The sequence below is a fragment of the Taudactylus pleione genome, unplaced genomic scaffold (genome assembly GCF_031769625.1).
Source record: "Taudactylus pleione unplaced genomic scaffold, aTauple2 ptg001459l, whole genome shotgun sequence".
Taxonomy (NCBI): Eukaryota; Metazoa; Chordata; class Amphibia; order Anura; family Myobatrachidae; genus Taudactylus; species Taudactylus pleione.
Genome location: NW_028285857.1, coordinates 130,001 through 153,045, shown reverse-complemented (window position 1 = coordinate 153,045; position 23,045 = coordinate 130,001). Strand labels below are relative to the sequence as shown.

The 23,045-nt window shown below is 45.6% G+C and overlaps 1 protein-coding gene across 1 annotated transcript in view; it reads left to right on the top strand.

Moving 5' to 3' along the window:
• LOC148442562 (uncharacterized) overlaps positions 1-23,045 on the top strand; it is a 135,648-nt gene that overhangs the window by 45,880 nt on the left and 66,723 nt on the right. Inside the window, exons 7-9 of the mRNA XM_088463799.1 lie at positions 931-1,212; positions 1,336-1,461; positions 2,488-2,629. Of these exons, the coding sequence (XP_088319925.1) occupies positions 931-1,212; positions 1,336-1,461; positions 2,488-2,629 (550 nt within the window). The remainder of the gene's footprint in view (positions 1-930; positions 1,213-1,335; positions 1,462-2,487; positions 2,630-23,045) is intronic.

The window sequence follows — 23,045 nt, the reverse complement described above, 5'->3', positions numbered from 1 at the left end:
TTTGTATAGAGCAGGAGGGAGCTGTGAATGCAGATATGTACTAGGAATGCAAGAGGTCCAGCTGAAGGCTATTAGTAATTAGTGTGAAAGCTGACACAACAGCAACACAGGGGGAAAATCAGGGAACTGAATAGCTCACTATAAACAACAGAAGGTTGAAGAGAAAAGGAATAATCCACACTGAGGACTGGAGATTGTTCAGGAAATACAGAGTTCATTGGTGTGAACTGCTCTGGAAGTCCAATGAAACCTCACAGGTGATCCTTACTGAGAACTGGAGATAGCCTGGGAAACGCAGAGTGCAATGAAGACAAGAAGCAGACACAGTAGCAATCACTAGAGAATGAAGTTGTTCAGGCAACTACCTACTGCAGGAGACCCCTAGGCAGTTGGTCATTGGATCGTGAGATCAGCTGAGAGACCGCAGGACTGCCATTGGGAGAGATTAGTCAGATGATTTAGACAAACATGGCTATGCCTATGTTCGCCACCGCAGGAAGCAGGACACGCGCATGAAAGCCCTAGCAGTCCCTGGAGAGTATACACAGCCCACCACTCACCTCCACATCTGGCGTCTGGATGCCTGAGAGCCCGAGGACGCCGGCTGGTGAGTAGCGACTGATCCCAGGCCACATTCCTGACAATCTGATTCCTGTTTGTTTCAGATATAATATATCATAGTGTTTGCACACAAATTAGAGAAATCTACAGAATCACACAAAGACCCGATGGCATCCACTTAAAATGGATCACAGTGCAGAGGTCTTGAGTTACTTGTTTAATCGAAGTAACATCCATTCAAAAATGAGAGACGCTATATTTTGAGTTTCATATCCATCTGTGGTTAATATTATATGTATAATTCAACATATGAAATTCATCTTGTGATTTTCTACATTTAATGTTTTAACCTTATCTGTTCCCTCACAGGTGAACAATAATGGCTTGCTGTCTTTCCTCTTCCCAATTGAAGAATATTTACCAGAAAAGCTCCCAGTGGCTTCTAGAAACCCGTTCCTTGCTATCTTTTGGTCAGACATAGATAATTGGCAAGCAGGGGACATATATTTCCGTCAGAGCACAGATCCTGATCTTCTGGCCAGGGCAACATCTGATATCAGAGCTTACTTCCATGACCTGGACTTCATAGCTAAGTGGGTGTTCGTGGCAACATGGGACAGAGTTGCATGTTTTGAATGTCCATTCGACAAGGTACAGAAAATACTACACTGATTATCTTCTATCATGTATGGTGGTGTCCAGTAATGTGTCACTGAGCGTCTCCTACATTTACAAACCGAGATCTAAATGACTTATCGTGTCCTGTTATTTTAGGTCAACACGTTTCAGGCTGTTCTCTGCACAGATGGAAAAATCACTTTTACTTTATTCAATTATGGAGACATTCAGTGGCCGAGTGTGGAAGGCAATGATCCAGAATATGAGGAACCACTTGCACTGGTGAGAATGACATTAGTATATGGGTTAGCATTATGTAGCAGAGAAATCTTGTTTTTCAGCCATAAATACAGAACAGTTAGAAGGATGATGGTCACCACAGGGAATGGAAGCCATTATGTAATTATATGAAATTAATAGACATACACGGAAAACCATTCCCTCCTTAAGAAAGTGGAATACGGAAGTAAATATATTAAAATTAGAAAACTAAACCAGTTATACATCTGATTGAGTTTAGTGCAGAAGAAAACGATCAATGGATTTAAAACTTTTAATTTTCACAAAGAACATTCAACACATTAGAGGTGATATATTCTGGAATTTAGGAGCTCATTCAGACCCGCAATGCAGCTTTCGCTCGTAGCTGGATGGTTTTTGCTTTGTGCGCATGCATATAAGCCGCAGAGCGTGTGCGCAAGTCAGTCTTAGCGATCGGAATCGGGCGCTTGAAGTACACAGACTGAGCGCTACTTTAGTGACAGTGTCGTTTGTGGGTGGCGTCAGGGGAAGGTCTATGAAAACGGGGGTGTGGAGGTGTGAACGCAGGCGTGCCTGTGTGTTCTAATGGTGCTTCATGGGCGTGCGTAATTAGCATGTCAGCGTCATTGTACACGTCACCTGATTGTATTTCAGCCTTCAGTGATCGCAGTGCTTGCGGCAGGGTAGGGTCTACTTCAAAGGCTACGAGCAGCCCCGATGGCTCTCTATGTTACCGATATTACATACACTTCCTGGAGATGACGTGTGCTGCGAAGGAAAAGGGGGCGTCTTTAGACCGGCGGGCGTTCACTCTGCCTTCGCTCTCTAAGACATAGAAGGCGTCCTTAAGCTTTGCCGTGCGATCACGGAATTTTTCATACCTTGCCCCTGACAGCTGGGAAAGTGCGCTGCATTGCGTCCAGGTCAGAATCGCCTCCTTAGGGCCATAAGTTATAGATTTGTTTCTTCTTTAGCAAAAAGTTATTTAATTTTTTTTTAAATTTTGCATGACATGTTCAGTCTTTCTATGCTTTTTTCATCCTGAAGGCTGGATTCAATAGTGGTTACAAAACAGGATACTACACGATCCCAGGTTCCCTCTCTCCAGCTATTGGTGATATATCTCATACAAGTAATGTCAATGTCCCTGGGCGCTGGGCATTCAAACTACATCGTGAAGATATTACTAGTAAGTGGAAATGTTCATCTCCTCCTTAATGAAAATATAGTCTAAGCACTTAACAATCTGTTTTCTATATTATACATAATATAATTTTCAGTTCAGAGTAGTTATCATATAAAGGGATCGGTATGAAATACCGCCGGACGCATGGAAGACCGGAAGTGAAGATCCTGACAGGTAAGTATTTTCACCATTCACTAACCAACCCCCCCCCTAACACTAAGCCTCCCTTAGGGGTGCCTAACCCTAACCTCCCCACCAAATGCCTAACCCTCTCCCCCCTGTAAGGGCCCAAACCTAACCCCCTACCCCGCAGCCTAAACCTAAGTCTCCTGGGGGTGTGCCTAACCCTAACCTCCCCTCGGGGGTGCTTAACCCTAACCCCCCTTCCCCTAGGCTAACCCTAACCCTCTCGGGGGGGTGACTAACTCTAAGTCCCCCCCAGGAGCCCCTAACCTAACCCTCCCCCCCCAGGGATCCCTACAAGAAACAAGATTTCACTGCTAGACTAGACCAAATGGATGTGGGCAATGGGGTAAGTGAGGTAACACATATGCATATGGAGTCCAAGGAATCTCGCAGTTGGAGGTCAGTTAACCGAGGTGAACAGCAGGAGGTGTTGGGATCAAGGAACCATCTCAGGAGGCCACATGTAATTTAGCAAGTCCTGCCTCACTTTTGTAACCTCAGAATTCAGGATAATATTAAAATCTCAAACCTGGGATTCCCAGGATTGAATTGTATAAAGAAACTTTTATTATTCTATCCATATGGATCCACTGTTTGTAGTATAGAATCTGCCATCCATCTCCCCTCCTATCATCTGTGCCATCCACCTTCCCCTCCTATCATCTGTGCCATCCATCTTCCCCTCCTATCATCTGTGCCATCCATCTTCCCCTCCTATCATCTGTGCCATCCATCTTCCCCTCCTATCCTCTGTGCCATCCATCTCCCCTTCTATCCTCTGTGCCATCCATCTCCCCTCCTATCGTCTGTGCCATCCATCTCCCCTCCTATCGTCTGTGCCATCCATCTCCCCTCCTATCGTCTGTGCCATCCATCTTCCCCTCCTATCGTCTGTGCCATCCATCTCCCCTCCTAACCTCTGTGCCATCCATCTCCCCTCCTATCTTCTGTGACATCCATCTCCCCTCCTATCTTCTGTGCCATCCATCTCCCCTCCTATCTTCTGTGCCATCCATCTCACCTCCTATCTTCTGAGCCATCCATCTCCCCTCCTATCCTTTGTGCCATCCATCTCCCCTCCTATCCTCTGTGCCATCCATCTCCTCTCCTGTCACATCCATATTCCTCTCCTGATCTCTCTGCCATCTATATTCCTCTCCTATCCTCTCTGCCATCCATCTCTCCCTTCTATCTATTCTGCCATCTATTTCCCTCTGTGCTCTCTGCGATCCATCTCCACCTCCTGTCCTCCATGTTATCCTTCCCTCCTAAGTATCCTCCTTCTGTCCTTCTCCCTCATCGCCCCCTGGCATCCCTCTCCCTTCTTCCCTTTCACTTACCTTAGTCACACAGCTGTGGTTAGAAGGGCTTTTTTGTCATTGGGAGCATTGTCTGGTCTCCTCCTAAACTCAGCTGTGATAGAAGAGCTGGAGTCCTGTGATGCAGTTGCTTTCAGTCACTGGCTGAGAGTGCATCGCACAGTGATGATGTCACTGTTCAGTGCATTTCTAGCCTATCAGTGACTGAGAGCAACTGCATCATGGGACTCCATTTATTCCATGGGCTGCTTGGAGAGCCTGAGTGGACTGTATAATACAAATGGAACTGAAAGGTAAAGCCCTCTAGACCAATCCACAGTGTGTTTTAAATTCCATTATACCTGGGATTTAATTACTATATTCCTGTGTAGTTTTGGATTCGGGGATCTGGGATTGGCTTCATCAGTCACGTGGCAAATGAAAGAGTGGGCTCTGCTTTTGCAATATGGCAGGCCGCAGCAGCAGGACAAACAGCACCAGAGAGGATAATGCATAGTGACACCATCAAAGAAGCCCCAAGCAGTAACATTACAGGAATATCCAGCACATAACTGTACCCTCTTTCTTAAGGATGTATTATTCCTCAAACCCTAACATTTTTATTGAGTATATCTCCAATGTAAACTCTTCAGGAGACGAGGAACATGAACATATTTTGCCTTATTGTTCTTTTGGACCATAGCCTTTCAAATTCACCAGAAATTTGATTTTATTTTGATACGCTTCGAAGGTACAATTTAGTTAACTGAACTCCTCATCATGTCCCTATAAAATGTGGTGAATGAGGAGCAGTAGACACTTTTTTAGTGAATAGAGGCTTGATATAAATACTTGGAAGATATTGGGATTCTGCTGGAAGTTAGGTAATATTAATTGAAAGTGACAGGTTTGATCACATGAATAAATCTCAACAGATTTCAAACTGGGTAGACTTAGGTGAGGTTATAAGCTGATAGCCAAGCTCTTTCTCCTGCTTTTAGAGCTGGAACTGGATGATGATTCTTGTACGCAAAAAATTTTAGAATTCATGAGACCACTTCAAATTATAGTTTGTAAAGTCTTGAAATAAAATAATTAAAAATGGGACTTCTGATTATGCTAAAAAAGAATGTGCGGGTGGGTGAGGCAGAGCACCATTCACAGTATAAAATATAAGGGGATGTTCTGTGGAAATTAATATTGTGAGCGAATTCAGCTCAGGGTAGGAGATCCACAAAATTGCTCTCATTGGCAGAAGTGTAGATCTTTTCAAAGGTTTTTAAGTCTTGGTTTATTAGTTTGGTTTACTTATATTTGGTACACAGTAAATGCAGGTTATCACTGGGATTAATAGGTTTTGACTTTTTGACAAGCCTAGTATGTTGCTAGACAGATAGAGAGACCCACAAAAGGACTCCCCACAAGCTAGGGGCTCAAGGGAGATTCATAAGCTTGGGACAACAAGGAAAACTGGCTCACAGCAAAGAGTGTATAAGGGGCCTATGGGGACCATTATCTGAGTCTCCTGAGAGAGCAGTTGAAGAGAGGATGATGCACTGCTAGCCCTGGGAAATCTATGCTGCTTCACTGGGGAGGTGGGTGCAGATGAAAAGCATCACAGTGAATAAGATACAAGACTTGTCCATCAGACAGCCATTGATGAGCTGTTAATCACAGAAGAGGTCGGTCATGGTCTGGAAAGCAGAAAAGTGTGAAGCTGTTCTACAGGACTCAGTCTGTATCTTACAACATTAACAGGAGGGTCAGAAGATACAGTAACCAATGCATCATACTGCGATTACGGAGGCCGAGAGAACTTTATATTAATCACAAATCGAGAATGCAGCAACAACCTTGAGGGAAGAGCATCAGTAGCCCTGAGAAATTAGCTCAAAGGTTTTAAAGGCAATTGTGTTACAAGAAAAATTAGATGAATTACCCCCACTGCAATCATTTCTGTTTTATTTGGAATAGTAATAGATGGAATAGATGACAAATTAATTATGAGTCTAGTATGGTCTAATTCTCCAAACTATCTGAATCACCTGTAGTTTTAAATGCAGAGGTGTTGAAACATGACTTGGCCAAACATGGTCTCAGATATTGGCAGTCTGACAATACAGCAAAGTTTTATGAGTGTATACCATCACTGGAAAACGGGAAACTTCAAGCAGATACCTCTATTCTACAACGGTGAGTTGCACGGCCAGAACCTTGAAATCACCAATTGAATATTTCCTTTTGGCTAGAATTTGTGGCAAAAGAAATGTGGCAGATCTTTGGAATAAATTAGCTTATATGCTTATGGATGAAGCAACAACTTCAAGAAAGAAGGGCTGTGACAAATCTCTCTGTTTAAGGACAGGTGGAAAAAGCCAATTTCAGAGAAAGAAAAGCTTCCAAGCCTAAGTTGACAACCCTTTGTGGTTGGCATTCATCTGGGAGTACAGTAATAGGGACCACCAAGTTGGAATGTCCTGAGATGAATAACTGGCAAACCCAAGGACATACTGGATAGTCTTGAGTCTGGATATTTGTGGCAAATTAAAGGTAGTCTGAACTGTGTCAATTTGGAGATCTGACCTAGATCTAAAGTCCAGTATCTGATGATGGCTATTTTTATCCTTTTCGAAGTCACAATTTACAAACTTACAAAAATGTTTTTCCAGAGTCAGACTTCTGTAATGTGGGCATGCTGTGAAGAAAAAACTTTTGATTATAATAAAATGTCATCAAGATGCACAACTACCAATCAGCAAAGTAGATACTAGAATATTTAATTGTTTAAATTCTGGAATAACGCTGGAGCATTGCTCAAGCTGAACATCATCTCCACATATTCTTATATAATAAAGGTTTTCTTAAATGTGTTCCTCTTTTGGATCCGAATTAGGTTACTAAACACTGTGAAGTTTTAATTTAGTTAAAAATGGTGCTTATTTTATACATTCAGCTCCGGGTTGTATTTCTCACATTTTCAGAGATAAGAGCTTAAAGAGATCAGAAGAATCAGGAGAGCGTGAGACTAATACACTGCATATTTATCACAATTTATAGACTCAAAAAGTATTAGAGGTAAATTGATTAAAGTGAAAGTTTTTAGAAATGGAGATATTGCCCATAGCAACCAATCACATTCTATCTATTATCTTCTAGAAGGTGCTAGTTACATGTTAAGTAGAATCTGGTTGCTATGGGCAACATCTCCACTTCTAAAAACTCTCACCTTAGTAAATATATCCCCTAAGTAGAAGCACTTCAGAGAGATGAAAGCACTCCAGGTTAATGGTCTGTTCTGGAAACTTTTGTTATATTTAGATTTGAGGCTCAAACCTACAGTAACTGTGGAAGGCTGAGTATGCTCATTCTCTCAACCACTTAACTGGCTAATATTTGTTAAAAAAATGGCCACAAAATTGTCTTTTTTATTGGCAAATCATATAAATCAGAACTATTTAAACCGGTTTCAATATAATGTTTTCAGCAAAAATGAAAAATCACTTTTAAATAGCTATTAATTAAATAAAGTGAAAATAAAAAATGACCATATTTCCCCAATTCGGAATCCAAAATGTCATCATCCCACTGTCGGATTCTCGCGGGTTTTGGATTCTATAAAGGTCCCGGTGATAGGCACCATTTTCAATCCAGCTGTGGAGAGTGTAGAGAACAGACGTGCTCTGTGCTGCTCTGTCCTTGCATGTGTTCTCAACTTCTCAAGGGTGCAGTTGGGCTGGTGCTGTTGTCACTGTTGTCATGTCAAGGGGCTGGGGCTGCAGTACATAAAGGGCTGCTACTATGTTGTCCATAAAGGGGCTGGGGCTGCAGTATATAAAGGGCTGCTACTGTATTGTCCATAAAGGTGCTGGGGCTGAAGTGCATAAAGGGCTGCTACTGTATTGTCCATAAAGGGGCTGGGGATGCAGTGCTTAAAGGGCTGCTACTGTGTTGTCCATAAAGGGGCTGGGGCGGCAGTGCATAAAGGGCTGCTACTGTATTGTCCATAAAGGGGCTGGGGCTGCAGTGCATAAAGGGCTGCTACTGTATTGTCCATAAAGGGGCAGGGGCGGCAGTGCATAAATGGGTGCTACTGTATTGTCCATGAAGGGGCTGGGGCTGCAGTACATAAAGGGGTGAAGGGGTGCTCTTCACTAGTGTAAAAAAAAATAAAAGTTAAAGTTATCAATCCACAAAAAATAAAGATCTTTTTTTTTTCAGGGTTTTCTTTGTGTGTGCTAGCTACGCTATTATTGTTTGGTGACACTGTTGGCCAGACCGCAGTTTATCATCCACATATTGTGACACTGACATAAGTCATAGCGCAGTCTGTTAATCTTATTCATAAAAAATATTGTTACACTGTAAGTGGTAGCGCAGTGAGTTATTCTTTCCTTATTCATAAAAAATCTTGTGACACTATAAGTGGTAGCGCAGTGTGGGCCTGATTCAGAGCCGGATGCTCTGACAAGAGCACTCTCTCTGAATCAGGGCTTTTTTTCTTTTGCGAAGCGGCCTCTTGGACGCTCGCATAGCTGTGGGTTACCACCCACAGCTTATGCGAGCGTCCATGATGATGGTTGTGATGGTCAAGACCATCATGGCCATCGGGCTTGCGACGAGACCCTTGCGGTAGGGTCTCATTGTTTGCAAGCCCTGGAGTGCTTTTGGCTCTATCAGAGCCAAAAACACTCCCACTGACATCACTAGTGATGTCAGTGGGGCCGGACCCAGATGGTAGGCGTTCCCATGGGAACGCCTCCGTCTGGGCAGCCACGCCCCCAGCACACCCACCAAAGGGGGCGTGCTGTCACTCACCATCGACAGCACAACCCCTTTGGTGCGAGACCCCGAGCGACGGAGTGCCCGTCGCTATCCAGGTCTCGTGCATGCGCACGACAGAGCAGCCTCCGTCGTGCGCATGCGTATTTGGGCAACATCGACCCGCTTGTGAGCACTCAGCGCTCACGAGCGGGTCTGAAGCAGCCCCTGTGTTCTTTTCTTGTTCATAAAAATATATTGTGACACTGTAAGTGGTAGCGCAGTGTGTTCTTTTCTTGTTCATAAAAATATATTGTGACACTGTAAGTGGTAGCGCAGTGTTTTCTTTCCTTGTTCATAAAAATATATTGTGACACTGTAAGTGGTAGCGCAGTGTGTTCTTTTCTTATTCATAAAAATATATTGTGACACTGTAAGTGGTAGCGCAGTGTGTTCTTTTCTTATTCATAAAAATATATTGTGACACTGTAAGTGGTAGCGTAGTGTTTTACTCATAAAAAATCTTGTGAGACTGTTCACTGAACAATCCATCGGTTCCTGCTGACTTGGACAATTCCTCTGACAGTGACCCAGTGTGCCACACTTAAAGCACCCTTATGGGTTCACACTTCACTCTGTGCCTACACCATGTGCTGCTTCTTTCCTAAATATCGGCCTGAAATTCTTCCCTGCTGTCCGGGCCATATTTCTTAGAGTGTAATATCGGTCAATGGCTACCGCAAGCTCCTCAGAGGACTGTGGATTTGTCTGCAGAACCCATTTTTGCAGCCCCTGCATTAGGTTCCACACACACAATGGCCAATTACCAGGCTTTCCAGGATTCTTATTGGCAGGTTTTGTTTGGGCTCTAACCAATTATAGGTTACATTTGGAATGTTGCAGACACAGGTTTATATAGCCAATCATAGAAAGGCTGTGCTTTCCCAGGCCCAGTCAACCCTACCTGTGACAGAATTGCAGCCTTTAACTGCTGAAAATTTGCCAACTGGACTACAGGCATCCACATAGGCCCAATGTTTTCACCCATAGCCAATTGTGCCCCAATCCTCTATTGGCTATTTAAGCCGAGTTGTTGTGCTCTCAAAGGCCTCAATATCATCTTCTGCATCCACCCAGCTGAGTGAGCTCTACCAGCAACAGTTTGTTGCTCTCCACCTGGGCTTCAGCAACAGTTAGCATCTGGGTTTGCGGAGCCTGTTGTGCTGAAGCTAGATTAGTTAAGGCTCTGAGGATTTCCTCCATCTTGCTGTGTGAGCTGATTGAGTAGCGAAATTGAGCCTCTCATCATACACCAGCAAGCCAGTGTTTTGACGCCAACATAAACTAGCTGCCAGCGGCCACTGTGCATTACCTCCACAACACAACACACCAAAATAAAATCAACTTTAACATGGGTTTCATCAGTCTTCCCTGGTTTACTTGTACCATATTCTGTTTCAATACAGCCAAAAATTTCCTTTGTGGCACTACGATAACCAGCGATCTTTAATTGGACATACATAGACCAACACAGAGACCTTTCCTTAGCAGTCTATGCTTAGAAGTATGTACCACACCCAAACTTAAAATGGCCAAGGTAAAACGGAGCAAATACATTTGGTGATTTTCAGCTAGATAAGAACCTTTCCAGAAACAGTTGAGTTTGTTAGGAAATAATCACTGTGTAATGTGTATACACTTGTTTCTCTTCACAACAATCCTACATACACATCTTACATTTGCACCCAGCACAACTTTTCCACATGTGCAAAGAAGCTGATTTTTACAGGGCGATTAACCTCACTCACCAACCCCAAAAAAACAGGGTCTGGTCTCTGCCACGTGAATTGCTGCTAGCAGAAGGATCCCACGAGCTGACACCACTTTGTAAGATTGTCCCTACAAAGAAACACACTTGATAACAGGTTTACTTACTGGTGTAAAATGTTATATCAGCACATTTACTGTATATCCCGCATGTGGCTCCCTGACACTAAGCTAAACATTAGCAGCTCATTATAACCTGGCTGACTAACTCTGCATCAGGAGCCCCTTCACCCTGACTCCCAGAATGCTTTATGGTTCCCACAGACACACCCCAATCAGACCCATATATACAGTATATACACATATACATATACACTATATGAACAAAAGTGTTTGGCAACACCTGTTAAATTCAGGTTTTTTATTCAGACTCCTTGACTCAAGTGTATAAAATCAGGCACCTAGCCATGCAGTTTCCATTTGCCTACATTTGTGAAACAAAATGGGTCATTCTGAAGAGCTAATTGATTTCAAACATGGTACTGTGATAGGAAGTGTGGTACTGTGATAGGAAGTGTGGTACTGTGACAGGAAGTGTGGTACTGTGATAGGAAGTGTGGTACTGTGACATGAGGCGTGGTACTGTGACAGGAAGTGTGTTACTGTGATAGGAAGCCTGGTACTGTGATAGGGTGCATGGTGCTGTGATAGGAGGCATGGTACTGTGATAGGAAGTATGGTACTGTGACAGGAAGTGTGTTACTGTGATAGGAAGCCTGGTACTGTGATAGGATGCATGGTGCTGTGATAGGAGGCATGGTACTGTGATAGGAAGTGTGGTACTGTGATAGGAAGTGTGGTACTGTGACAGGAAGTGTGTTACTGTGATAGGAAGCCTGGTACTGTGATAGGATGCATGGTGCTGTGATAGGAGGCATGGTACTGTGATAGGAAGTGTGGTACTGTGATTGGAAGTGTGGTACTGTGACAGGAAGTGTGGTACTGTGACAGGAAGTGTGGTACTGTGATAGGAAGTGTGGTACTGTGACATGAGGCGTGGTACTGTGACAGGAAGTGTGTTACTGTGATAGGAAGCCTGGTACTGTGATACGGTGCATGGTGCTGTGATAGGAGGCATGGTACTGTGATAGGAAGTGTGGTACTGTGATTGGAAGTGTGGTACTGTGACAGGAAGTGTGGTACTGTGATTGGAAGTGTGGTACTGTGACAGGAAGTGTGTTACTGTGATAGGAAGCCTGGTACTGTGATAGGGTGCATGGTGCTGTGATAGGAGGCATGGTACTGTGATAGGAAGTGTGGTACTGTGATTGGAAGTGTGGTACTGTGACAGGAAGTGTGTTACTGTGATAGGAAGCCTGGTACTGTGATAGGAGGCATGGTACTGTGATAGGAGGCATGGTGCTGTGATAGGAGGCATGGTACTGTGATAGGAAGTGTGGTACTGTGATTGGAAGTGTGGTACTGTGACAGGAAGTGTGGTACTGTGACAGGAAGTGTGGTACTGTGATAGGAAGTGTGGTACTGTGACATGAGGCGTGGTACTGTGACAGGAAGTGTGTTACTGTGATAGGAAGCCTGGTACTGTGATAGGGTGCATGGTGCTGTGATAGGAGGCATGGTACTGTGATAGGAAGTGTGGTACTGTGATTGGAAGTGTGGTACTGTGACAGGAAGTGTGTTACTGTGATATGAAGCATGGTACTGTGATAGGGTGCATGGTGCTGTGATAGGAGGCGTGGTACTGTGATAGGAAGTGTGGTACTGTGATTGGAAGTGTGGTACTGTGACAGGAAGTGTGCTACTGTGATAGGAAGCCTGGTACTGTGATAGGGTGCATGGTGCTGTGATAGGAGGCGTGGTACTGTGATAGGAGGCGTGGTACTGTGATAGGAGGTGTGGTACTGTGATTGGAAGTGTGGTACTGTGACAGGAAGTGTTCTACTGTGATAGGAAGCCTGGTACTGTGATAGGGTGCATGGTGCTGTGATAGGAGGCGTGGTACTGTGATAGGAGGCGTGGTACTGTGATAGGAGGTGTGGTACTGTGATAGGAAGCATGGTACTGTGATAGGGTGCATGGTGCTGTGATAGGAGGCATGGTACTGTTATAGGAAGCCTGGTACTGTGATAGGAAGCCTGGTACTGTGATAGGGTGCATGGTGCTGTGATAGGAGGCGTGGTACTGTGATAGGATATGTGGTACTGTGATAGGAAGTGTGGTACTGTGATAGGAGGCGTGGTACTGTGACAGGAATTGTGTTACTGTGATAGGAAGCCTGGTACTGTGATAGGGTGCATGGTGCTGTGATAGGAGGCGTGGTACTGTGATAGGAAGTGTGGTACTGTGATTGGAAGTGTGGTACTGTGATAGGAAGTGTGTTACTGTGATATGAAGCATGGTACTGTGATAGGGTGCATGTTGCTGTGATAGGAGGCGTGGTACTGTGATAGGAAGTGTGGTACTGTGATTGGAAGTGTGGTACTGTGACAGGAAGTGTGTTACTGTGATATGAAGCATGGTACTGTGATAGGGTGCATGGTGCTGTGATAGGAGGCGTGGTACTGTGATATGAAGTGTGGTACTGTGATTGGAAGTGTGGTACTGTGACAGGAAGTGTGGTACTGTGACAGGAAGTGTGGTACTGTGATAGGAAGTGTGGTACTGTGACATGAGGCGTGGTACTGTGACAGGAAGTGTGTTACTGTGATAGGAAGCCTGGTACTGTGATAGGGTGCATGGTGCTGTGATAGGAGGCATGGTACTGTGATAGGAAGTGTGGTACTGTGACAGGAAGTGTGTTACTGTGATATGAAGCATGGTACTGTGATAGGGTGCATGGTGCTGTGATAGGAGGCGTGGTACTGTGATATGAAGTGTGGTACTGTGATTGGAAGTGTGGTACTGTGACAGGAAGTGTGCTACTGTGATAGGAAGCCTGGTACTGTGATAGGGTGCATGGTGCTGTGATAGGAGGCGTGGTACTGTGATAGGAGGCGTGGTACTGTGATAGGAGGTGTGGTACTGTGATTGGAAGTGTGGTACTGTGACAGGAAGTGTTCTACTGTGATAGGAAGCCTGGTACTGTGATAGGGTGCATGGTGCTGTGATAGGAGGCGTGGTACTGTGATAGGAGGCGTGGTACTGTGATAGGAGGTGTGGTACTGTGATAGGAAGCATGGTACTGTGATAGGGTGCATGGTGCTGTGATAGGAGGCATGGTACTGTGATAGGAAGCCTGGTACTGTGATAGGAAGCCTGGTACTGTGATAGGGTGCATGGTGCTGTGATAGGAGGCGTGGTACTGTGATAGGATATGTGGTACTGTGATAGGAAGTGTGGTACTGTGATAGGAGGCGTGGTACTGTGACAGGAATTGTGTTACTGTGATAGGAAGCCTGGTACTGTGATAGGGTGCATGGTGCTGTGATAGGAGGCGTGGTACTGTGATAGGAAGTGTGGTACTGTGATTGGAAGTGTGGTACTGTGATAGGAAGTGTGTTACTGTGATATGAAGCATGGTACTGTGATAGGGTGCATGGTGCTGTGATAGGAGGCGTGGTACTGTGATAGGAAGTGTGGTACTGTGATTGGAAGTGTGGTACTGTGACAGGAAGTGTGCTAATGTGATAGGAAGCCTGGTACTGTGATAGGGTGCATGGTGCTGTGATAGGAGGCGTGGTACTGTGATAGGAGGCGTGGTACTGTGATAGGAGGTGTGGTACTGTGATAGGAAGCATGGTACTGTGATAGGGTGCGTGGTACTGTGATAGGAGGCGTGGTACTGTGATAGGAGGTGTGGTACTGTGATAGGAAGCCTGGTACTGTGATAGAAAGCATGGTACTGTGATAGGGTGCATGGTGCTGTGATAGGAGGTGTGGTACTGTGATAGGAAGCCTGGTACTGTGATAGGAAGCATGGTATTGTGATAGGAAGCATGGTACTGTGATAGGGTGCATGGTGCTGTGATAGGAGGTGTGGTACTGTGATAGGAGGCGTGGTACTGTGATAGGAGGCGTGGTACTGTGATAGGAGGCGTGGTACTGTGATAGGAAGCCTGGTACTGTGATATGAAGCATGGTACTGTGATACGAGGCATGGTACTGTGATAGGGTGCATGGTGCTGTGATAGGAGGTGTGATACTGTGATAGGAGGTGTGGTACTGTGATAGGAAGCCTGGTACTGTGATAAGAAGCCTGGTACTGTGATAGGAAGCGTGGTATTGTGATTGGAGGCGTGGTACTGTGATAGGAAGCCTGGTACTGTGATAGGAGGCATGGTACTGTGATAGGAAGTGTGGTACTGTGATAGGATGCGTGGTACTGTGATAGGAGGCGTGGTACTGTGATAGGAAGCATGGTACAGTGATAGGAAGCGTAGTAATGTGATAGGATGCGTGGTACTGTGATAGGAAGCCTGGTACTGTGATAGGAAGCCTGGTACTGTGAAAGGAGGCGTGGTACTGTGATAGAAGGCGTGGTACTGTGATAGGAGGCGTGGTACTGTGATAGGAGGCGTGGTACTGTGATAGAAGGCGTGGTACTGTGATAGGAAGCGTGGTACTGTGATAGGAGGCGTGGTACTGTGATAGAAGGCATGGTACTGTGATAGGAGGCGTGGTACTGTGATAGGAGGCATGGTACTGTGATAGGATGCCACCTTTGCAATAAGACGGTTCATGAAATTTCATCCCTGCTGGATATTCCACGGTTAACTGTAAGTGATATTATTAGAAGTGGAAGCGTTTAGAACAATAGCAACTCAGCCATGAAGCAGAATACCACTTAAAATCACAGAGCGACAAAGGCGCATGGTGTGTAAAACTGGCCAATGCTCTGCTGATTCAATAGCTGAAGAGTTCCAAACTTCCACTGGCATTAATGTAAGCACAAAAACTCACATCACCAAATCCAGTGGAGTGGTGTAAAGCACACTGACACTGGACTGTGGAGCAGTGGAAATGGGTTCTGTGGGGGGACTAATCACACTTTTCTGTTTGGCAGTCAGATGGGTCTGAGTTTTGGTGGATGCCGGGAGAACGTTACCTGTCTGACTGCAATATGCCAACTATGAAGTTTGGTGGAGGAGGGATAATGGTATGGGGCTGTCTTTCAGGGTTTGGGCTAGGCCCCTTATCTCCAGTGAAGGTCAATATTAATGCTTCAGCATACCAAGACAGTTTGGACAATGCTTTGCTTCCAACATTGTGGCAACAGTTTGGGGAAGGCCCTTTTCTATTCCAAAAATATAGAAAAATTAGTCCGCACAAGTGATACAGGAATACATTTTCTATTCCAACATGACTGTGCCCCAGTGCACAAAGCAAGGACTATAAAGACATGATGTGATGAGGTTGGTGTGGAAGAACTTGACTGGCCCACACAGAGCCCTGACCTCAACCCCTCATTCCTTTGGGATTAACTGGAATGGAGATTGTGAGCCAGGCCTTCTCATCCAACATCAGTGTCTGACCTCATAAATGCTCTACAGAATGATGGGCACAAATTCCCACAGAAACCCTACAAAATCTTGTGGAAAGCCTTCCAAGAAGAGTGGAACCTGTTATAGCTGCAAAAGGGGGACCAACTCCAATGTCATTACAGTCCCTGTTGATGTAATGGTCAGGCATCTGAATACTTTTGTCCATATAGTGTGTAATATATATATATATATATATATATATATATATAAATGCTCACACAATACACTGCCCAAGGATTGTGTACAGCAGTGATAATGACATGGGGGGGAGCAGGGGTGGGGCTGAAGCTGGAAGGCAGGGGTGAAGGTGCCACCGGCAGCTGCTTCTACAGTAGTCACACAGGCAGCCCTGTGGGGGTGTGGGTGCTGCTAGCTTTCCAGGCCAGGAACACAACAGCAGCCTCGGCTACCAGGAGCCTCAGCTGCTGCTTCTATATGAGTCACAGGAAGCCGCGCTGGGAGAAGGTGATGCGGCACTGACTGCCTGGGGGGGGGAGCAGCAGCTGTGACTACCAGGAGCTGCAGCTGCTGATTCTGTTTCCTGGGTGCCCGATCAATGTGATTAGCAGTGATTGGGACACCCACCCATGGGTGCAGGGGGATCAGCAAGTCCTTCTGATATAGAAGATTAGCTTCCGGCAGCCGCCTAGTAGGTATTTCTGCCTGGTTACATCAGACATGACCATGGGCCGTATTCAATTAGTTTTGCATCTGCAAGAAAGTTTAGCCTGCCAGACTTTTCGCCGCCTTCCCGTGTTTTGGACGTGAAAACTTTTTGTGCGTGCTCCCAATTTACTTTGTATTCAATTGTCAAACAGGCGAAAACAGGACTTGGCGAATGTGAAACAGGTGAAAAGTGCAGGATAAATTGGGGGAATCACTCTGTACCCCAGAAAAAGATGGGCTGACATTGTAAATCATTATGGTAGTTTAGTATTAGCCCTAACTAGTTAGGGTACTTAAGTGGTGGTAAATGCTGCTAAAAGTGGTGAAGAATGGCATAAGGCAGTGTTTTTTGGAGCAAATAAGTAGTTCCATGAAATTTGGGGGCTTGTAAATGGGTGATAGCATATTTTAATGTCTCTAAAGTGTAGTTTTAGAAAGTGAAATTCCTCCGTCATACAAGCACCTGCAATCCCAAAAACATTTGGCCCCTCATTAGAGCACCCCCAGAAGCTTATTTTGATAGTTTTTTAGGTTGTCCCCCCACTTTTTTAATTTTTGCCCCAAATTCAAAGGTGTTTTTGGGGTGTTGCTAGAATTTTTTAATTATTTTTGTTGGATGAATTGTCCATTGGATGGGGTTGTACCAAGGGTTTGGGTGGTTCCCCAAAATCTGCACCCCAAAATATAGATTATATACTTTTTTCACCTGCTACCTGTATTCTGTGGAGAAAAAGTATCACCTATTTCAGTGCCTTGACTTTTCGCATAGGCGAGAACGGAATGGAATTGAATATGGAGAAAAAAAAATCAGGTGAAATTTTTGCAAAAAAAAAAACCACGCAAAGCGGCTTTTCGCTCCGAATTGAATACGACCCCATGTCAGGGAAGCCCAGTGTGTTGTGGTTGCATCTGATGCGAGCACGCCAGGCAAGTGGTTACGTAAGCTGTCGAAACTGAATGTCATTTTGCACACAGAGATTGAGTTGTGAAGTCACCAGGGCAACTCAGGGGATGAAAACTCATCCTTAATGCAGTTTGAAAGACTACTAAAAATGTGCCCTACTGATCCATGTTCAGGCAAATGTTCTTAGTTTCACTTTGTACTCATGGATCCTGGGGAAATGCACAATACAAAAGGCGGTGGGACAAACACACCCTTATTTGTAAAAATATTTTATGGAATGACTCCAAGAAGATTGCGCAGTCATTTAACAAAGGGTCACTGAATTCCCCAAAGGGGAGAAGATCCACAATGGAGGATCAGACTCAATCATGGTAAATATGTACACCATGAATTTGCTGATAACACCATGTAGGCTGGGGCCCCAGTGCGGGCACCAGGCATTACTGCACAGTATGAAGTGGGCACTAGATAAATGAGGTAATACATATACTATAAGAATCTAAGTAATTAGGCAGTTGGGAAGCTGGTTTACACAGGCATGTAGCTTGTGGTGTCAGAGCCTCAGGGAGAATAATAGACACTATCTTAGAGGTCTAGAACAGGGAGACCAGGCAAAGGAAACCGTATATAACCAGACAGGAACAGTAGGTAGGAAGGGTGTAAAATGTATTACTGCCAGGCGCAAATCTCGAGAGCAGAAGCCCGGCAGAGGTGAAGATCCCGATCGCTAATTACGTAAGTATAATTAACCCCATTTTTCCTCCTAACTCTCCCCTAGGGGTGCCTAACCCTAATCTCCCCCCAAGTGCCTAACCCCCCTCTAAGTGCCTAAACCTAACCCCCTCTTCCCCGCAGCCTAACCCCAAGTCTCCCGAGGGGGTACCTAACCCTAACCTCCCCCAGGGGTGCCTAACCCTCACCCCCCCTTCCCCTAGCCTAAACCTAACCCTCCCAGGGGGGCGCCTAACCCTAAGTCCCTGTCACAGTTGGTGTTAGTGAGTTACCTGTCTCAGGTGATGAACTGGAATCACTGGAGGCCTTCTGGACTGGAACCATGGGTAACATGAATAGCTCTTTTAATATAGAAATTGGGTAGCAGTGAGAACTGCTTTTGATGATGAGTGACTGGAACTGGAAACTAGCAACGTTGGAGTGAGACCAGAAGGGACTTGGAGGGACCGGATTGGGACATGCAGTTGGCTGACTGAGCTGGTCGGGGTACCAGTAGATGAGCTTGCAGATGGATGGTAGCGGGGAAGCTACTTGTTGTGGCTTGGGAAGCCATGGGTAGACATTGGTAGCTGGGTGGCTACGCGGAGCGGCTGGATAGCCGTGGGTAGATGCTGGTAGCTGGGTGGCTACGTGGAGTGGCTGGATAGCCGTGGGTAGATGCTGGTAGCTGGGTGGCTACGTGGAGCGGCTGGATAGCCGTGGGTAGACGGTGGTAGCTGGGTGGCTACGTGGAGCAGCTGGATAGCCGTGGGTGAGTGCTGGTAGCTGGGTGGCTACATGGAGTGGCTGGGAGCTGTAGGTGAGAGATGGTAACGTGGAAACTACTTGGTGCGGCCTGGGAGCCGTGTGGAGAAGCTGGCAGTGTGGTAGCTACTTGGTGCGGCCTGGGAGCCGTGTAGAGAAGCTGGTAGCATGGAAGCTACTTGGAGTGGCTTGGGAGCCGTGTGGAGAAGCTGGTAGCGTGGAAGCTACTTGGAGCGACCTGGGAGCCGTAGGTGAGAGATGGTAGCGTGGAAACTACTTGGTGCGGCCTGGGAGCCGTGTAGAGAAGCTGGTAGCATGAAAGCTACTTGGAGCGGCTTGGGAGCCGTAGGTGAGAGATGGTAATGTGGAAACCACTTGGAGCGGCCAGGGAGCCGTAGGTGAGAGATGGTAGTGTGGAAGCTACTTGGTGCGGCCTGGGAGCCGTGTGGAGAAGCTGGTAGCGTGGAAGCTACTTGGAGCGGCCAGGGAGCCGTAAGTGAGAGATGGTAGCATGGAAGCTACTTGGTGCGGCCTGGGAGCCATGTGGAGAAGTTGGTAGCGTGGATAGCTGAACGCAGCAGGCTCACAAATAACACTGGTCTAGGAACCAGCAGGAGCCTAGGACATACTGGTACTCAGAGGTACAGCTATAGCACAAGTAGTACACCACAGGACGTAACAAGATGTTCAAGCACAGAGTGCTATCAGAGGAGGATCTATATACCTAGAGTCTGGCAGAAATTGGTGGATATAGACAGGTGGTCTGGCAGTGGCATTCTGAGTGGAGCAAGGCACAACATGCAGAGGAAGTAATCATCTCTGCAGCCCTTGAGAATCAGGACCACACCTGTGATTCCAATTAAGACTAGCAATGCTCACAGACAGGGCAGAGTCCAGGTGATTAATCAGTGTGGGAAGGAGAGCAGTCTGCACACACAGGGTTGTCACAGCCAGCATTATTCAGGCAAAGCAGATCTCCCAGGGGAATTACAAACACAGATCCATGGAGCAGCTGGCAGAGGTAAGTCTCAAAAAGTGAAAACTAGCCAGGATTGTGACAGTCCCCCCGGAAGCCCTAAAACCTAACCATCCCCCCTTGCGGCTGTCCGTGCCCGGCACCCGGCTTACCATCGTTCGGTATGCTGGGCGTTGGGCTCCAGGCCTAGATCTAATGACAGGCATCAGGATTTTGATGCCAGTCATTAGTACTGTGCTGGGATTTGACAGTTGGGAAGCCAGCGGTCGGTATTTAGACCATCTGCTTCCTGACTACATCCCGGTTGGAACTATCAATAGTACTGAAGATAAACAGAAGTAGATAGCATGAATCACAACTTTTGAAATTATAACATACCATAGAATACTGATCTTTCATCTGTAAGATTAAATAACCTGCACTATACATGAAAGGACATATCAGGAGAGATGATCATGTAACTGAGGCTACAAAGCGGGAAGATGCAGAAACACCCCCCTTCATTTATGTAAAAAAAAAATCTATTGTTGGTCCAATGTTCTAAAGTTTCTAAACCGGGTTTTTGGTCAATTTGCCATTTGTTTTAACTTTAGTAAATGGATCGTCTTGCAAAACCAATGGAGCCAACAACCCAAATCCGACCTTTAGTAAATTTAGACTGTCGTCTTTTTCAGAAATCCTAGATCTCGCGTGATTTAGATTGCATTCACTGTATATGCAATACAAAGCACATGAGTCAGGATTTTCATAATGACGCATGGGTTCTGAAAGGTGGCATGCACCTTTGTGCTCAGATCCCAAAGGTTTTTTTTCACGGACCTCCTGAGCAAGCGTGATTATTTCTAAAATCGATGATTTTAGGTAAAATCACTGGGACTTGCTCTGACACCCCCACAGCACCTCCCCCCATAGGACTAATTAAGCAATTGGAAGTATCCAGTAGCTTAATTAGTCCTTAATTGCTTACCTTCTGCAGCACTGTCTTCTTCTTCCTGTGTCGGGAGCCGGCTCTTCTGCAGCAGGGGGAGTATGTCAGTGTGTGTTTGTATGAGAGTGTGTGTGTGTGTGTGTGTCCCACTGTCAGTGTGGCCCCGCAGTGTCCATGTGGCCCCCTGGAATGGGTGATGGGAGAACTACATCTCCCAGCAGCCCTTGCCCCTCCAACCAGCCCTTGGAGGCTCCCAGGAGCCCCTGGGACTCCCAACAGCCCCCTCTCCAGTAAGAAGAGAGAGGGGAAGCCACTGGGAGCAGCGGAGACCACTGGAGACCCCCGGCCAGGTAAGTGAAGGTTTTTTTTTTTTATAGTACGCGGCGCAGGGTTTTCAGAACTGAAAACCCAGTGACCAGTATTTTTGGAATTGAATACCGTGGGTATCGGGAGCGCGCATACCCACTGTATTTCTAAATTGGGCGCAAGAGACACAAGGTTTTTACCTCACTAAACCTTGCGCCCAATTGTATATGCCCCAATGGCTGTATATAATTGAAAAAGTATAAAAGATGATATTCGTCAGAAATCTCCACTGTGAGAGTGTTGGTTGTATGTTGTATTTATTATTAGACCATCTATCAGCAGAAGTAAATGTCATTTATTGATATTATTAAAGAGTCAATGAATAATTTTCTTAATGCGTCTACAGACTCTATGTGGGATTTTACATTTTAAACCCTCACTATAGGGAACATCCAGCGAGTGGTGAATATCATAGCGGTGTCTGCCGTAAGATGGTCACAAGATAGCGACTCCACAGGACTCCAAATCTCTAAACCTCAATCCGGGCAGAGTACACTGGTGGAATTAATTCTGGACACTTTTAGGAAATTTTTAAAATTTTGCATTTAGTTATTATTTTGACATTATAATCACTTATAATTTATATTCCAATCGAAGTATATGTCAGTATAATCATTACTATTTATTTTTAAGTTGTCATTTGTTAAATTTCCAGTGAACAATTCAGTAAAACCACAGTTGTACAGGTAAGCTTTTATTATGAAAAAAAATATGCAATTTCAGCAATACATAAAATATTATTTCGTTGGATATCCTCTGTATTTAAGAACAGCTTTGATTCATCGAGGCATCGAGTGAACCAGACGCCCCAGATCTTCAGGTGAAATCAATGGTACCAGGCCTGGATTATGGCTTCGATCAGCTCTCTCTTGTTACTTGGATTTTTTGTGATACCATCACTTTAAGCCTTGACCAAAGATTTTCTATCAGATTTAAATCCAGACTATTTCCTGGCAAAGGCAAGACAGTGATTTGGTGATCACCAAACCACTTCATGAACTGCATTGACTAGTTGTTGCCTGGGGCTAAAGGTGTGATGCAGCCTCTGGGCTGTTGGAGCAGCCTTGAGGGCCGATTTGCCTTTACTAGTTGTGGCCTGTGGACCAAGGGAAAGGTGCAGCCTTTGGGCTAATGAGTCTTTGATGGTGTGTGCACAAAGATGTAGAGCTGCTACCAATGTTGCCGGGTTGACACTGACGGTGGTGCGCTGGATTGCGCACTTGGGGACGCTGAGTTGCGGCCAATGTCGCCGAGTTTACACTGTCAGTGGTGCGCTGGCTTGTGCACTTGTGACACTGAATTGCGGCCAATGTCGCTGGGTTAACACTGGCGATGGTGCGCTGACTTGCACACTTGTGACGCTATATTACGACCAGTGCCACTGGGTTGACACTGGCAATGGTGCGCTGGATTGCACACTCTTCGATGCAGGAAGGCAGCTGGTGTTGCCGGGTTGACACAAGCTGGTGAATGAATACAGGCACTTCTGGGGGAAGAGGCGCACTGTGCCGCCTAGATGACACAAGCAGCACGAGCAGGTGGAATGGAGACCGAGCCACCTGGATGGAACAAACGGCAGCAGACAAACACAGC